This window comes from Mirounga leonina, unplaced genomic scaffold (assembly GCF_011800145.1).
Source record: "Mirounga leonina isolate KUSES-001 unplaced genomic scaffold, KU_Mleo_1.0 Mir_126, whole genome shotgun sequence".
NCBI lineage: Eukaryota > Metazoa > Chordata > Mammalia > Carnivora > Phocidae > Mirounga > Mirounga leonina.
In genome coordinates, this window is record NW_023270314.1 from 15,521,762 (window position 1) to 15,540,116 (window position 18,355).

The following is an 18,355-nucleotide window of genomic DNA, read 5'->3' on the forward strand; positions in this document are numbered from 1 at the left end:
AATCAAAAGCCATGTGCTAGAGGCTTATGTAAGAGAACAAGAGTGGGATCAAATTGAATCAGCAACCTTGGCTTTTGGCAACAGGCCCTAATCAATTGTAATAATCCCAGTAGGCAAATCACAGCTGCCGCCACAGCTGGCTTGAACCCTTGACCATCTGGTTTTAAGTAGACCCATCAATCTATCTTCATAAATTGGCAGTTAAGAAATTATCAAAGACCCTAATAAGAACCCAATTATTCTAATATGAAATATACTTAACTTTAAATTTCCCAACCTGTAACTTTTATGTAAAAATCCAGCTAACAGCACTGACCCATGCTAAAGAATCAATCTCCTATCAGGTGAGCAAGATAAATAAATAGAATATGAATAGGAACATTTTCTTCTTACTGCCAACATGCAAATTTATGAAAACAAGACAGTCAAAGTTCCCATTAAAAGGCTGTTAACTAATGGAATAAGAAAGTAGAAAATATACGGACATTCAGACCATAAGGTTTGATCCTCTGTCCAGGGAACATCTGGCTCCTAGAAACCTCCTTTTAAGTCAGGACAACAGGCCAAACTCAGGGGCCTTACCTTGACTATCTGAATTCCCATCGAGTCATCATCAGGATTACTCCTTTCATTGAAAGTGAAGCGCATGGTTTTGTCCCAATCAATAGCTATACTGTGCAAATAATGATCTGCCAAGGTCAACCAAACCTAAAATATTAACAGATAAAGAAGAATGCTAACGTAAAATATATAATTTTACCTTTCTTTGTTAAAAAATAGTTATTGCATCTAACAAGAAAATGGGAACTGATCCTAGACCAAATAGAGTCCACAAGTAGAAATCAACTTTTCATTGAAATGTCTGCTATACTGAATTGCACCAATTAGGGTCTTTCATTTATTCTTTCCATTAATATTTGTTGAGTTCCTACTATGCACCAAGCAATGATTCAGCCATTAGGGATATTGTTAAGAAAAAAAAAATCTTCAACTCTCATTTCAGTTCACTGGATTAGCTATATTACCTTCTGAGCTTGTTATATTTGGCTCAGAATTGCTCTCTGTACTTGGAAATTCATGGAGAATGGGTCTTTTTTCACCATGAAGCAGACTCTGCCCTTAAATCATCCTTCAATCTCTATCACACACACAAAACTGACAGATGGGGTCCCATAATGAATAACTTTTTTAGAAGAGTCACTGGATATTTTTATTCCTTTGATTACTTTATCCTAAAAAGCTGTTTCTGTAAGATTTTTAATGTATATTTTTAGGAATGCCCAATGTTCAAATTCTAGGGGTATTAAGACTAGGTTTATAAATTAATATACTAAGAAAGCATTTCGAGATTTAGTATTTGAACATACTTTAGCAGGAATAACACTGATCAATATCCCCAGCCAGCTTTTTCCCCCAAGCATCAGAATCGCATACCTTATATTCAATCTAACAGGAATCCATGTCAACTCAGCCTTCAAAATATATCTAGACTGTGACCCCTTTTCTCCATCTCCACTACTGCAACCCTGATCGACCTCTTACCTGAATTATCCCAAGTCTTCCATTGATCTCCCTGCTTCTGCCCTTGTCCATCATATTATCAAGCCAGAGAGGCCCATTTAAAACATAAGTTTTATCATGTTACTCCCCAGCTCAAAACATCCCAATGCTTCCCATCTCAGACTGGGCAAAGGTCCTACTATGGCCTATAAGGTCTACATGATCTGCCATCCCCTTACTCCCATCACCTTTACTTCTATGACCCTCTCTCCAATTGCTTTCCCTTTTGTTCACTGTGCTTCAGTCACCCCGGCCTCTTGCTTTTGCTTGCACACTCCTGAGATGCTCTCACCAAGGGTGGTTCCTCTGTTTGGAGTGCTCTTCCCCCAGGTAGCTGCCTCTCCAGCTGCTCACCTTCATCAGGGCCCCATTCAAATGTCACCTTGCTATTTAAAATTCCACCTCCTTACCTCCATTCCCCCACCCGGCTCTCCTCATTTCTTTCTCTGCTTTATTTTTATGCATGGCACTTATCACCATCTGACATACTTTATACTGTACTCATTGTAAACTCCATGAGGACAAAAACCTTGGTTTGTTTTTCTATCCTCCCACTCCTGTATCCTCAGTACCTGGAACAGTACCTGGCACAGAATCGATAATCAATAAATGCTTATTAAATGAATTAATAATGAAGAGAGACAGCTTCCAAATTACTAAATCTAGAATATTCTTTTGGACATTTCAGACATTTTAAAGAGGAACAGAGTGCTGATCCTTTTGTATTTTAGCCCTCTGAATCCTCCTTACCTTTCTCCTCCATTCCTTTGGTATTCCTGTTGATAGTCTGGCAACTGCCTTGAGAGCATCATACCACTAGGAACACAGAAGAAACATTGGCAAAGTGATAATATTGACCTGGATAAGCACTTTTCAATCTTTTTCCTATTTTGACATCCAGAGAGTATGATAAAATTTGTACAGCACACTGAGGTAAACAGAGCTTCTTTCAGCCAGGCTCCAAGGGCTGCCCAACTCCAACCTTAGGCACTCAATACACCTGGGACCCATGTGCACACACAATGGTTGGGAAGCTCTAGTTCAGAAACAAAAACATGTATCACAGATTCAAAATAATAGATATTCGGTTTTTTAAATTTTTTTTCACACTTGCACCATTAATAGCAAGTACAAAATTTTTTGTTGCAGGTATAAACCCAGGCCACTTGTAGGCTCGTAAGTTAATTTATCTATAATTTTTAAAATGGACTCACCTTATGTGTCAAAGTATACACTAATTGTCCTACTTTGAGAATATATCTTAGTGTACCTTGTAGATACCCCCAAATAAGAGTATTTTCAAAAACCAAAAATAGTTACCTGCTGAAAACCATTTTGACCTAAAGATGGCTCAAGAGTGAACTTCAACTTTGTGTCAACTCCTAAAAGAAAAATATATAACTGTTATTTTGGAAGAAAATAACAAGTTAGATCAAAAATAAAAGTAAAAATTAATGTGATTCTACTGAATCATCATAAAATTTTAAAACATATTTTTACTAAATTTTAGTCAAGTTTGCTAAAATAAAAGGTAATAATACTGATTTCTAAAATAGAAAAATATCCCGGAGCCACTAGAATAGAGCTTATCACATAGAATGGTGGCTTCCACAGTGGTCTGGAGTAGTGTAAAAAAACCAAAAACATGACACCACAGACTTGGAGTCACTCAGATCCCCCACTCAACTTTGGTTCCTAGTGTCAAACAAATTATTTAACTTGTCTCAGTCTCAATTCTTTTTTTTCTTTTTTGAGAGAGAGAGAGAGAGAGAGGACATGGGGGGGCAAGGGGCAGAGGGAGAGACTCTTACATAGGCTCCATGCCCAGAGCAGAGCCCAGGCGGGCCTGGATCTCAGGACCATGAGATCATGACCTGAGCCGAAACCAAGAGTCGGTGGCTTAACCGACTGAGCCACCCAAGTGCCCCTCGATTCTTTATCTTTAAAATGAAGATAATATCTATCTCAGTAGATTGTTGTGATGTTTAACTATTAATGACCCAGCAGAGTATAATTAATATTTATGAAACTTAGGAAGAGAATTCTCTACTTACAGAATTTGTTTTCTAAGACATTTGCATGGACTAAGTCTATGAAGGAAACTTCAGTGAAATATTAAAAGTTATAAAAATAATATCACTGTCATACTACATCAAAAACTAATGATGTATGGTGATTAACATAATAAAAAAATGAAGAAAAAAAAGGAAAAAAATAATATCACTGTCTTCTCACTTGTGGAATAATCCACGTTAACAATCTTATTTGGAGATTTTCATGTTATCTTAAAATTCTGTCATGATACACTTGCTCACTGAAGATAAAACAGTTGGTGTGTTTAATCATAGACTACAAGCTAAAAATATAACTGAGCTCTAATTCCAAGTTGTCTACAACTTTAAATAAACTTCTTTGATTCCAATCCCAAATCTAAGGAAGAGAAGAAAATAAATAGGAGAGGGGCGCCTGGGTGGCTCAGTCGTTAAGCATCTGCCTTCAGCTCAGGTCATGATCCCAGGGTCCTGGGATCGAGCCCCGCATCGAGCCCCGCATCGAGCCCCGCATCGAGCCCCGCATCAGGCTCCCTGCTCAGCGGGAAGCCTGCTTCTCCCTCTCCTGCTCCGCCCTGCTTGTGTTCCCTCTCTGGCTGTCTCTTTCTTTGTCAAATAAATAAAATCTTAAAAAAAAAAAAAAAAGAAATAGGAGAATATATCAAGACAATGTGTTTATAATATAAAGACTATATGCTATATTCATATTGGGCTTTTATTCAGAATCCCACGTTAGAAGTATGTGCCGTTGTTCCTGAAGTGAAATTACATGACAATTTTAATTCCCATGTAAATTTTATTAAAATAATATAATCAAATCTGAAAATGTTATATGTTCTTTTTCTATAATGTCAAAATCAATTAAATCATATTTCAGGTCACTTTTTTAAAGACTTATTGCTTAAAAGTTCAAGGATCAAGATATACCAAACATTATTAATAGCATTTCAGTTTTACAATTTATGATTGTTAATTATGACAATATATTTGCTTCTAAGATGTTGATTGCAGAGTAGGCATACTGAAACCCTCCCCACAACTTCCACTGCTTGGGAGTTGGTATGTAGATAGAAACGATCTTCAGAATTTAAAATTACAATAATAAAGTAGAGTTGTCCTTTTTAAAAACATATATATATGGAATCAAGAAGCTGGAAAGAGATGTGTATGATTTGCCCAAGCCCATGACAGTATGCAGATGCCCTTCTTGGGAGTCCTGGAAGAGTACTATGAATACAAGAGTTGGGTCCTAGATTTCTAAAGTCAAGCTGTGGTACAGAATCCCAGGCATCCAATCAATGCCCTGATATGTCTTTTCAAGGTTTCAGGGCCACAAGCATATTCTGCCTAAATAGATTAGATTTCCTTCCCCAAGGGTATATCAAGCACCCCTGCAAATTCTCATCTGAGATGGTTTAAATGAAGTCCTGCCTCAGTGCAGAGCAATGACACAATGGCCACATGATTGCCTCCAGCTGGAGCGAATGATTTAAGGCACTATGAGAAACACTTTGTTGTAAGGCTGCTGTCCAGATGCGGGTGCTGAACGGAGGAGCATATCGTCATGACTTTTGCTTTATTGTAACAAAGGCAAGAAATTCGGTCCCGCGCTGACTTATTTCAACTGACCTAAAAGCTCTGGATTCCCTGTCTGCATGACCGAATATGCTCCCTTGGCTTTTTCAGAACACCTGCTGGGCATCCGGTGCTGAAAACCGGCTGGGGTTAGTCTAAACTATTTTCTCATGATCTAAAATGAGTCACAGGATTTAACTGGAATTGATCATTCACCACCTGCATGCGATTGCTGAAATCAGGTCATTTTCTCCTCTTTTCTTCTAACTAAGGGAGGGGAGAAGGTTTATGTTTCATCTGCTAGTCACGGCTGTTCCGGATTCAGAAATACAAAACACTTTTAACGTGGAAAGGAGATTTTTTTTAAGGGTAAAGGAAGATGGTGAATAAATATTACAGTCTCTGCAATTAGACACTTCCTTGGGGAGAAAAACAAAGAAACCACAAGGTTCGTAAAGGCAGTCACGCGTTCCACCCTTTACGGTTCCGCGCCTTGTCAGATTCTCTCCAGCAGCCTCAGGATAGCAGGTCCCCGATGGCGCTGGGAGGCAGGGGCTGGAGAAGGACAAACTCGCCTGGAACCCCGCTGGTGCCACGCTGGGGACAAGCGAGCGGCGCTAAGCACCGATGAGAGTGCAGCCGGCTCCCTCTGCGGCCACCCCTTGCCAGAAAGCTCTCTGCCCAGGCGCCCGCGCCAGAGCCGGGCCCATAAAACCCCGGGGACGGATGCTGGGTGGTGGAGCAGACGCGGAGTTATGCAGCCTAGAGAAGAAGGGATGTGTAAACACAAGCTAGCGGCATAAAGGGCCTAGCCTAGCACGCAAGGACTTTGGCTCTAAGAAAGAACCTCTACTTGCAAGAGTGTTTCCTACCCGCTCCCCACACGGACACACAAATTAAGAGGCTCCAGGCGAGCTGACCCTGGCACGCCGCACAGACCCTCAGGAAAATGCACCCGATTTTTCCTTCGCAGCCGCTGCCTTCCCCTCCGTCCCCAAGTATCAAACCTGTGCCTTTCTCCCCCTCACACACCTCTTTCAAGATCTGGCTTCCTGTGAGCCCGCAGCACAATTGGCTGCGCGGCCTCTGGCAGCCTGGGTAGCCGCCCGCACTGCCACAGCACGCGCACAAGGCCGAGCGCACCGCTCGTCAGCGGCTCCCGGCACAAACAGGGCTAGACCGCGCACAGGCCGCGGGGTCGGGACCCTCCGGCAGGAGCCGGCGGCAGCGGGTCCTCCCAGCCTTGGGAGGCCGCTGCCCGCGCCCAGGCCTTCGTCCGCTCTCTTCCCTCCCAGACCGACTCAGCCCCGCCTGCGCGGAGCCGCGGTACCCCGCACCGAGCGGCCCGCGAGCGCTCCCCGGCCTAGGCGGAGTGCAGCTGAGGCAGAGACACCAGCTCCGGGCGCCACGCTACTTTCCAGTGCCCCATCTGCAGCCCCGGGTCCTCACCCGGCTCCAGGGTGCAGAGCAGCCGGGGCGCGGTCCGAGAAATGCAGCTGCGCTTTTTGAGCACATTGCTCAGGATGGTGCCCACGCCTCCGCCGCCGCCGCCGCCGCCACCCTGCCGCTTCAGGCATCTCCCTCCGCGCCTCAGGGAGCCGGTCAGCTTGTCCTGCCGCATTCGAGAGCGCCCCGGGCTCCGGCGCGGCCGCCGTCCGCCTGGGTCCCCGCAGCCCCGCCGGCGTAGCCGCTTCTCGTGCCGGACTTGGCGAGTCCGCTTAGTCGAGGGCCCCTCCGGAGCAGCGAATGTGCGGCCGGCGGTCGGGGGTACCGGTGGAGCCGCCGAGCGCGGGGCGGTCGGCAGGCATCTGCACTGCGGAGCCTGCACGGCTGAGGCAGGAGAGGGCTTGGGGCGGGGAAGAGGGCGGGAGCGAGCGAGCGCGCGGGAGACGAAGGCGGTACTCCCGCCCCCGATCCCGGCATCACTGTGCGCAGGCGGGGCGGCCCTAGCTCCCCAGCGCCCGGCGGGCTCCTGCCGCCTGCGCCCCGGGGTGGCAGAGCGGCGGAGCCTGGAATCCCCGGAGCCTGGGAACTGGAGAGCGGCCGGGTGAACAACTGCGCCCGGGGACCAGAAGCAGCGGGAGATTTCTGTGCTTTTCCCAAGATCTGGGAGGGGCTGGGGAAGCGGGGGGGGGGGGGGGGGGGGGAGTCTCACGTGCAGAACATCAGAGAGATGCAAGTGACCACCTAACCAAACAGCGTCAGAAGGGACAGTTAGCAGACCGAAGGACGAATCTGAAGCGTGGCAGAGAAGCTGGCAGATGGTGAAGCACAAGCTTCATCCCAAATTGAGTTAAACTCTTTCCTAGCAGCTCAAAGAGGCATGGAAAACACGTAAAAAATAATAATACTGGTTGTTTCTCTTGGAAGAATAAGACTTCAAGAAAAAAAGTGTTCACATTTAAAAGCAGTGTTTTTTTAAAGTGCATCCTCATCTCTCCAGCCGGAGACTTAAGTAGTTTAGAACCATTAACTATCATTACTGTTTAAAAAAAAAAAAAAGTCATTCCTTCGATGGACATTAACCAATCGAATATTAATCATAAAAATGAATGAGGAATAAGGAAGGAAAGGATGTGGAAGGAAACAGACATTTGTATTTGCTAATATTTAGAAAAGGAACACTACATGGATAAATCAAAACTAAAAAGTATATGGGACGGAACAGTGGAAGAAAGAGGAATGGAAAACTGAGAGGTCTTCTGGATGTGCCTTATATAGTTTTGACTCTGGAATAACATATTAATAAAAAGAAAAATGAAAAACAAATGAACCTAACTGAATATCTTGTTGATAACACAAAAATACAGAAAAAAATTAAGAAGTTGCTTTAAATTACAGTATTATGACTGTACATCAATGGTGATTATATTCTAAGGGCAAATAGAGCTGCAAAGAAATCTTAAATGTCAACAAGTAGCATTATTGTTATGATACTGATTTTTTTAATTCTTACGTACACTACAGGATGAAGCAAATAATTATGTTAATGTCAAAAGGAACCAAGATCTTTTCAGTGTGACAGAAAATACAAGTGTACAAATAAGTTAAGGTTTTTTAAATCCTGCAATATTATATTTAAATTGGAAATACTAGTATGAAATCTTTTTTTTTTAAATGTCTCCAGACATCGTCAAATGTCTTTAATTTTCTTTTTTTTTTTTAAGATTTTATTTATTTATTTGAGAGAAAGAGAGCACAAGTGGGGATAGGGGCACTATCTAGGAGAGGGCGGAGGAGAGGGAGAAGACTCCCTGCTGAGCAGGGAGCCCTGGGTGAGGGGGGAGTGGAGAGGCTTGATCCCAGGACCCTGAGATCATGACCTGAGCCAAATGCAGCCGCTTAACGGACTGAGCCACCCAGGTGCCCTCTTTTTTTTTTTTTTCAAAAATACATACACAGTTGATCCTTGAACAAGGAACAAAGGGGAGTTAGGGGTGTAAACCTTCCCCCCCACACAGTGGAAAATTTGCAAATAAATTTTTTGTGTGTGTGCAAATAAATTTTGACTTTCCAAAAACCTTACTAATAGCCTACTATTCACCAGAACCCTTACCAGTAACATAGTCAATTAACTCATATTTGGATGGGGCGCCTGGCTGGCTCAGTTCGTAGAGTATGCGACTCTTGGTCCTGAGTTCCATGTTGAGTATAGAGCTTACTTTAAAAAAAAAATTAATTCCTGAAGTGCTTGGGTGGCTCAGTCGGTTGAGCGGGGACTCTTGGTTTTGGCTCAGGTATGATCTTAAGGTCTTGGGATCTGCTAGGCAGTGTTGGGGTCCATGCTCAGCCCAGAGTCTGCTTCAGATTCTCTCTCCTTCTCCCCCTCTGCTCCTCCCCCAGCCCATATGCTCTCTAAAATAAATAAATAAATAAAATCTTTTTAAAAATTAATTGCTATGCAAACTTTTGGGGCACCTGGCTGGCTCAGTTGGTAGACCATGTGACTCTTGATCTCAGTGTAGTGAGTTTGAGCCCCACATTGGGTGTAGATAGTACTTAAAAATAAAAAAAAAATAGGGCGCCTGGGTGGCTCAGTTGGTTAAGCGACTGCCTTCAGCTCAGGTCATGATCCCGGAGTCCCTGGATCGAGTCCCGCATTGGGCTCCCTGCTCAGCAGGGAGTCTGCTTCTCCCTCTGACCCTCCCCCCTCTCATGTGCTCTCTCATTCTCTCTCTCTCAAATAAATAAATAAAAAATCTTTAAAAATAAAATTTAAAAAAATAATAAAAAAATACTTTGGTATGTTATATGTATTATATATGTATTCTTACAATAAAGCTAGAGAAAAAAATCTTAATCATACAGAAGAGAAAATGTATTTACAGTACTTCTCAAAAAAAAAAATCCACTTATAAATGGACCCATGCAGTTCAAACCCATGTTGTTCAAGGGTCAACTGTATACCCACTAAGTAGGTTTAGAACTAAGGATAACCCAACAGCAATGAATACCTGCAGCACCCAGGTTGTGGTCTCCAAAAACCATTCCCTGCTAAAAAGAACCAGGGCTCCTTCGAAGTGTGACTGATTCTAGGTCTGAGCCAGAAAAAAGTGTAAGATGAGCCTGAACCATTTTGATGAGCTAAGGAAGTAAGGAAGTGCTCCAAGACTAATGGGGTCATGTCAAAAGGACATAAGAGCCACATGAATAGGCTACTATTGGCAAAAGATGGAAAATATTGAGCATCAAAAACAATGGCTGCTATTGATTGAAAAGTATTGAATATTTTTTAATTGCATTCCTAATGAGACTCTGAAAGAGCTAGAAAAGAAGTCATTCCTATGACTCTGGCATACTTATTTGGTAATCAGTAACTTCTGGGCTTTGTGAAGTAGCCCAGAATTTGAGGACAATGTCAGAATTGACACAACTCTAAGCATGAAATATACATTTCATATATAAGAATCTGTTACAATGAGATTATTAATCTGCAAAAGTAAACCTGGCTCAGACGGGATATATAAGCTACTCAGTCACACCTGCCCCACCAGAGGAAAAGTGCTTTGAAAAGGCTATACTCTGCCTCGTCACTTGAGAAGATGAACTCATTGTTTAACCTGGTCATGATTTACTGCTTGGCTTAGATTTCCCAACATTTTACACCAAGCTCAGGTACAAAAATCTATCCTTCATCAGCCTGATGATTTCATAGTTTCAGTACATGTTCATTTCTTTAGCTTTCTCTTAATTTTAATAAGATGTCCATTGACTATTCCAGCTTATCTCAGCTGTGCTGAGAACAATAACAGAAAGAGAACTGATGTTTGGCTTTGGCCAATTTTTTAGAGGGCACCAGAGGCCCCTGGGGGTGAAGATAGTGATTAACGGCCAGAATCAAAGGAAGAGAACTGTAAAGAGAGGGAAAATCCAAGAAAACAAGCTGGTGTCTGCATGCACAGTCTCGTCTTCCAGAGCTCTCATCTACTCAAACCTTAGAGGGTTTTGTGTTCTCTTTTAACAAGAGAAGCTATTCACACTCCGTTTCTAGCACTGGGCCAGCAGGAAAGACAGCCTCAGCAGCCAAGAGGAGGAGCAATGCTCTACAATAGTGCCTCTGAAGGGGAAAGGACATCCAGCTTCCACAGCTGGCTGACATATGCCACTCAGAACCGTCCCCCCGCCTCCCCCCGGCTCTGACTCCATGCTCACCAAGCAAACATTGAACATCATCTGACTTCCCATAGATTTTGCTGCAAAGGAGAGAATGTACAGACCGGTTAACAGCACAGTCAATACCCCTGAATTCGCTCAACTCTCAGGGAGCTGAGAAAATCGAATTTCTGGACCACCAAAGCAGAATCTAGACCCTAGATTGCCAAGCCACCTAGATGTGTCATGGCTGACAAAAAGCCCTCTCCCTGAAACTCTTCTTCAGGTACTTTTTTTGCCATTAGTAACAGAGGCTTGTTGATAAAAACCTCAGATTTATCACGAGGAAAAACTGACTCTTCAAAAAAAAAAAAAGTCTGGGTGGCTCAGTCAGTTATGACTCTTGATCTCAGCTTAGATCTTGATCTCAGGGTTGTGAGTTAAAGCCCTGCACTGGGCTCCATGCTGGGTGTGGAGCCGACTTAAAAAAAAAGTTTCCTTGAAAACTTCCCATTCCCATTCTAAACTACGTAGAAATGGAAAACAGCAAAAAAAAAAAAAAAAAAAAATTTAAAAGTTTCTACTATTATACCAATAAGCAGTGAGGGAATTAAGTAATATTATTTTGTTTACATTGGAGAGGAAAGCCAAGATTGCCAACTTTTATAGCAAACAGATAATTAAACAAGCACTAAAATACAATGGTCTAAAAGCAGTCATGGCACAAGCCTAGTATTATACTTGTTGTATGACTCATAGTTTCTTGTTCATGTCTGGAATATTGTTTTCTCGAAGCAAAAGATGTCACCTGAAGTCAACTTGCAGCAGAAACAATGCCAGCACGAACTTCGCTTGAAGCTCTCGGGTGGTGAGATTTCCAGCCAAGGCCAACTTCACCTCCCTCTTTACTAATCAGGTGATCTTTGCTAATCAAATAACATTAGTGAATTCACAGTGGGGCAGACCATACCTTGGCCCAGTCCAGGGCACTTACAATTGAAACTGAATTTGGGGAAAGGCAGGCTTGGTGAACACTTCACACTGGCTGAGGCTCTTCCTTGGATTGCTGAGGGAACATCCTGCATGTCTCAGGCCCCGTGGGACATCCCCAGAGAGGGAAGTTGCCAGGCTGACCCAAGAAGTAGGGACCGCTTGGGCTAGCCCTGCCCCTTCAGGCCCATGAGCTGGGAGTGAAGCTTCCTTGAGAGCAAACTCTCCCTTCAGTGGGAGAAGGGGGAAGAAGCCAGAAGGAACAGAGAGCCCAACTTAAGGAATAAAAGCTCTGTCCCAAGGGCTTCCAAATGGAAATCAGGTCTTGGACTCTTGTGATTTCCTAATGCTGTTTCACAGTAAAATCTTAAAATAAAAAGGGCCTACGTGCTTATCTTCAGGGACTGCACAGAACAAGTGGTGACAACTGCCAAGAGAAAAAGCCCAGGAAGCCTGCTTTGAGGTGAGAGAAAACCGGCGGGGAGCTGGCTTGCTCTGGGGAAATGGGCCTGGAGCTCCTCCTTCCAGCAGCAGAGGCCCCTGGCAGGTGTTCAGGACTGCGTGAGCCTCTGAGGGTCAGAAGAGGTCTCGGCAGAGGGCAGCTCTAGGGTGTCTCCCACTGGGCGGACAGTGGCTGCCACGTCTTTGCACTCCTGCTAATAAAAACGGCGGGGGTCTGGTGGCACAAAGCCACTAGGCTCCTCTCTGCTCTCCCCACAACTTTGGAAGGTTTGTGAGCAACTCCTGAATAGCAAAAATATCATCTCCCCTAAAGGGATGGTAACTGTGGCCGGAACTGTAGGAAGTTGGCCCTCTCCTCAGGGCTACCTAAAAGGAAGGCCGAAATAAGTAGCTCCCTCAACCCATTATCCAGGATGAAGCCCACACACTATGAGCTCATGGAGACGAGCTCAGTAACCATTTTCCCCTCAAGAAAGAGGCACAGAGGAAGAAGCAGGAAGAAACTGGGCGGGGGAAGAAAAACCTTACAATTATCTGACACATCACCTTTTTACATACATGGGAACATTTTCTTTTCTTTTTGTACGATTTTCTCCCCTCGGTCATAAAAACCGATTTCTCTATGTAAATACATGCATCCTTGAAGAGCATCAGGTGTGGCTTTTGTATTTGGTTTGCTTCAGAGAAAGGATTCTATCAAGCATGAAACAGAGAAGCTTTTAAATTCCAATACCAAATCAACTCAGCACCGCCTTCTGCCTCCTGAGAGTCCCTGCTAATGCTTTCCCAGGACCATTCCCTTTAATCAGATATTTTCAAGAACAAAACCACTCCTCACATTCCCCCCAAACACACCAAAATATTTTGGATGAAGTATTTTAAGAATAATCAGTTTTATCTACAGACCAGAAATTTTTAAATTAAAAACAGATATAATAATTTAATTCACAAGGGGAGTGGAAGTTCCATTTCAGAGTACCCTACTAGAAAGGTATTTAAAATCCTGCAGCAAGGTAGGTCCACATAACCTCAGATACACAGCTAACCCAAAATTTTAGAAACCATCATATTATTCCTCTAGGCCGGTTATTTTCCGTGAAGTATTTTCTTGCCTCAAAACAACTGAAGCTGATTTAATACTACTTAAGGTAGGTTTATGTTGACCATATAAAGACATCTTTCTATTTCTTTTGTTTACTTATTCATTCGTGAAATAAACGTTTATTTGTCAATTGCTGTTGGAAAGGCATTATGCTATGGTCTGTGATAAATAAAAGTATGAATTTAGTACATTCTCTACCCTCAAGGAACTTACAGTTTACTGAAGGAGAGACAAAGTGGGTAGTGATAAGACAGTGTGAAAGGTTTAAAATACTACTATGTGAGGGGCACCTGGGGGGCTCAGTCAGTTAAGCCTCCGACTCTTGATTTCAGCTCAGGTCATGATCTCAGGGTCTTGAGATCAAGCCCAGCTTGGGCTCCACACTAGGCATGGAGTCTGCTTGGGATTCTCTCTCTCCCTCTCCCTCTGCCCCTCCCCTGCACTCGCTTGCTCTCTCCCTCTCTCTCCCTTTCTCTCTCTCAAAAAATAAAAAATAAAATAAAATACTATGTGAATCCTTAAAGGGATAGCATTATCTTTACCTCCTCCTAAGGACTGCATATTCCAATGTTTTCCCAGGGCTTTATTTCATTGAGCTATTATATTTTAACTCAAAACAAGCCAAGGACAAAGCTCATCTCTGCTCTTATAATTATGGTATTTGGCTCTTTGCTTCCATATCAAGAGTGGAACTGAAGATTTACACCATTACTTTAGAAGATGAAATCATTGTTCAACCCCATCATGATTAACTACTTAGCTTAGCCTTCCCAACCTTTTGCGCCAAACCATTCTAAGATTCCTTTGACCCAGTCAAGGGATACGAAAGGGGAGAGTTTCTGATGCCTATTGATGCCAATTAGTGTGGCTTAGAAATATACGTTCATAGAGAAGAGAAGGGTCATGCCTTGGAAAAGAACATACTGAATTTTGGTGGTGAGAACAGAGAAGTATGGGAAGGAGAGATTAGAATGGACATTAATGTTGGCTTGGCTGGCCTGGGAGGCTCAGATCAATCAGAGAGAAGATGCAGAATGTGCAGACGAATGAGGGAGTGTGGGAAAGCAGTCTCTGCACCTCGTGCGGCCCTCCAGGAGGCAGTGTGGTGTGTCACAGAAGCGCTGCCCCTGAAGACAGGGGGACAAGGTTAGAATTCTAACGCCCACACTCACTAGCTCAATGTCCATGAGCAAGTTAATTAATTCCTGGGTTTCAGTTTCCTCACCTTTAGAATCAATGATACCGATTTGCGTTCTTGTGAAAATGCAATGGCTTAACAAGTCAAGAGTCTAGCACATAGTGGTGCAAAGCAGGCACTCGATACATTTACATTTGGTGTCCCTTTTTTCTTAGTACTTGCTGTTACTGTTGTTACAGGATAAATGTTAAAACGGCCTGGTGTGCAGTCTACCTAGACTGCAGAGGACCCAGGACCGGATCCACAGGAGAGTCTAAGTGGCCAGAACACCTCACTGAGGTCCTCACCAGATGTTCCTCTTTTGCCTTCTTATCCTACTGCCCTCACTCACTTGATAGGATTATTGAGATTAGATTCATGTGTACTCCAAAGGACTGAATCAGAACTGCTACATGGGAGCTACAGGGAGGCAGGTATCAGCAAAATTAAAGAACACTCTAACCGTAATAAAACATAGAGCCTCAGGAGGTCTTAAATGCCCTGTCCTTTGCAGCTCCCAGGCTGCACGCCCAGCGGTCAGGAGTGTAAAATGAGGTATGGTTCAACAATCAATACCAGTGAAATAGCTTCAATTTAACTGATATTCAGATTCGATTACTCTGTAAGAAGTCCTCGATCCAATATGTTTACCAACTGTGATGCATAGAGAATACAGTTTGGGGTGTTATATTTTCAGGTAAACTGAAATTTAAGCAAAAAAAGATCCTTTGGCTTTAGTCCTCATTAAGGATACTTTTAAAATATAATATTATACTTTCTTCATTTAAAAAGAATATTCAGAACAAACTGAATTTTTCTTTATTAAGAATCTTACATTAACTTTAGATCATTATTTTTTTATATGAGTCCAAGACAGGAATTAGAAAGGAATTCCAAATCATGTTAGGAACTACATTAAAAGGAAATTGCATATCCCCTGAATTACATGGGTGACAGATACTTGGGGGTAAGAGGAATTTTATGGTATATCAATCAACACAGTCCTCAGTGTAGCCTATCTGGTGATTTACATTCACTTTTACCTCTACCTTCATAAAGATTTAGGAATCCACCAGTGTATCCTTGGAAATGGTCATATATGTGGTCTAGCTTTCGAAAGTCAACCTAGTTTTGGTAATAGAGACAAATTCTTAAAGAAGCAGACAGCTCTTGGGGCGCCTGGGTGGCACAGTTGGTTAAGCGACTGCCTTCGGCTCAGGTCATGATCCTGGAGTCCCTGGATCGAGTCCCGCATCGGGCTGCCTGCTCGGCAGGGAGTCTGCTTCTCCCTCTCCCACTCCCCCTGCTTGTGTACCCTCTCCCGCTGTGTCTTTCTCTGTCAAATAAATAAATAAAATCTTAAAAAAAAAAAAAAAAAAAGAAGCAGACAGCTCTTAATAAATACACTTTCTATGTGCTCCTTCTCCTCTAGAAGCAATACAAATGTGGCCTATTATACTCATGTACTTGATAGGGCAGTGCTGATGCCTTTAATTACCATTGTCTTTAGTCCCAGCTTACCACAGAGTGTCACTTGGCAGGATGTCAGACTGGCCTAATGCCAGAATCAACCAGATATGCCAGCTCCTAGGGAGGGAATAGATAATGTCTAGAAAACAGGAAAGTTACTTCTGGTTTCTCTAAATTTTAAACCTTCCTGATGCTTGGAAAAGTACCATGATGTATTTTAGAAAAATTCTAAATAGTTTTCTAGTACAGGGTTTGATACACCATAGGCACTCAGTAAATGCTGTGTTGTGTTTTTTTTTTTAATTGCCCCTATGACACACGAAGAATATCAGATCGTGATCCTGGATTAAACATTTAAAAATGGTACCTGCATGAGCACCTGAATGGACATTTTTCCAAAGAAGACATACAGATGGCCAATGGACACATGAAAAGATGCTCAATATCACTCATCATCGGGGAAATGCAAATCACCTTACACCTGGCAGAATGGCTAAAATCAAGACAACAAGAAATAACAAGTGTTGGTGGAGATGTGGAGAAAAAGGAACCCTCATGCACTGTTGGTAGGAATGTAAGTTGGTACTGCCACTGTGGAAAACACTATGGAGGTTCCTTTAAAAATCAAAAATAGAAATACCATACAATCCAATAATTCCACTACTGGGTATTTACCCAAAGAAAACAAAAACACTAATTCAAAAAGATACAGGCATCTCTATGTTTACTGCACCATTATTTACAATAGCCAAGATATGGAAGCAATCTGAGGGCCCACTGATAGACAAATGAATAAGGAAGATGTGGTATAAATATACACTGGTCTATTACACAGCCATGGCGATCTTGCCATTTGCGACAACATGGATGGAACTAGAGGATATTATGCTAAATGAAATAAGTCAGGCAGAGAAAGACAAATACCATATGATTTTACTCATTTGTAGAATCTAAAAAACAAAATACATGAATAAACTAACAAAAAGCAAAATCAGGGGGCGCCTGGGTGGCTCAGTTGGTTAAGCGACTGCTTTTGGCTCAGGTCATGATCCTGGAGTCCCTGGATCGAGTCCCGCATCGGGCTCCCTGCTCGGCAGGGAGCCTGCTTCTCCTTCTGACCCTCCCCCCTCTCATGTGCTCTATCTCTCTCATTCTCTCTGTCTCAAATAAATAAATAAAAAATCTTTAAAAAAAAAAAAAAGCAAAATCAGAACAATAGAAAACTGATGGTTACCAGAAGGAAGGGGAAAAATGGATGAAGGAGAGTGAAAGATACAGGTTTCCAGTTACAGAATGAATAAGGCATGGGAATAAAAGGTTCAGCATAGGGCATATAGTCAATGATACTGTAATAGCGTTGTGAGGTGACAGATGGTGGCTATATTTGTGATGAGCATAGCATAATGTACAAGAAGCTGAATCACTATGTTGTACACATGGAACTGATGTAATATTGTGAGCCAACTATACTCAAATAAAAATTTTAAATGATGAAATAAAAAAATAAAAATGGCACCTGCATATTGTGGTAATCACTTCACAATATATACATATATCAAATCATTGTGTTGTATACCTAAAACTAATACAATATTATATGTCAATTATTTCTCAATAAAAATAAATAATTTTTTACAAACAGTACCTGGCTTAACACGTATATTCCATATGACACACTTCTCCCAACCCCACAGCTGATTCATGTATGTCTTTGAATTATTTATAGGCTGATCTTTTCCTCTCAATAGATCATAAACTCCTTTGAGCGTAGGGACAAAGTCTTATTCATTGTTGTATCTCTCCCCTCCCCTGCCTGCAGCAAGCCTGGAACTCTGTACATATTTGGTACTCAGTACATGAATGTTAAAAACAAATAACATCATAAATTCATCATGCCAAGAAGAGAGCCATACCTTCCCACTCATTGAAAAAGAGCTTTTTATTCAACTACAAGAGAAATAAGGAGATGTGTTTATAAACAGTTATTTTGACTGACATTTGTACAATGTACCAAAAAATCCACAAACACTATTCTTAGTCTCCCTGACAAGTTTCCAAAATATGTGATGCTCAAATGTCACATATTTGCTCTACTTATCAGGTGAAAGATGCTCTTGAAATGTTATATATAATGGAAGTCAGCATAAATATAGTAGCTAAAAAGCACAGACTCTAGAACCAGCTGCCTGGATTTGAAACCTGGCTCTACCACTCAGTAGCTGTGTAACTGGGGTAAATTCATCGTCTCAGTTTCCCCAACCACAAAATGGGACAATTAAAGTACGTACTTCATAGGAGTTATTCTAACGATCCAATGAAACAGGTAAAGCACCTGCTACATTGTATGGCCCACAGTAAGCTCTATATAAATATGAC

At 42.3% G+C, this 18,355-nt stretch overlaps 1 protein-coding gene across 3 annotated transcripts in view; it reads right to left on the bottom strand.

Moving 5' to 3' along the window:
- Positions 1–18,355, bottom strand: part of TBC1D30 (TBC1 domain family member 30) — an 80,793-nt gene that overhangs the window by 34,064 nt on the left and 28,374 nt on the right. For 2 of the 3 annotated variants that reach the window (XM_035002221.1, XM_035002220.1), the window contains exons 3-5: positions 2,881–2,942; positions 2,311–2,376; positions 583–708 (exon numbers count right to left, since the gene is read on the bottom strand). In XM_035002221.1, the coding sequence (XP_034858112.1) occupies positions 583–708; positions 2,311–2,376; positions 2,881–2,942 (254 nt within the window). Of the gene's footprint in view, positions 1–582; positions 709–2,310; positions 2,377–2,880; positions 2,943–6,635; positions 6,823–18,355 lie in introns of those variants that run through there. The other variant, XM_035002222.1, reaches the window with a different exon arrangement.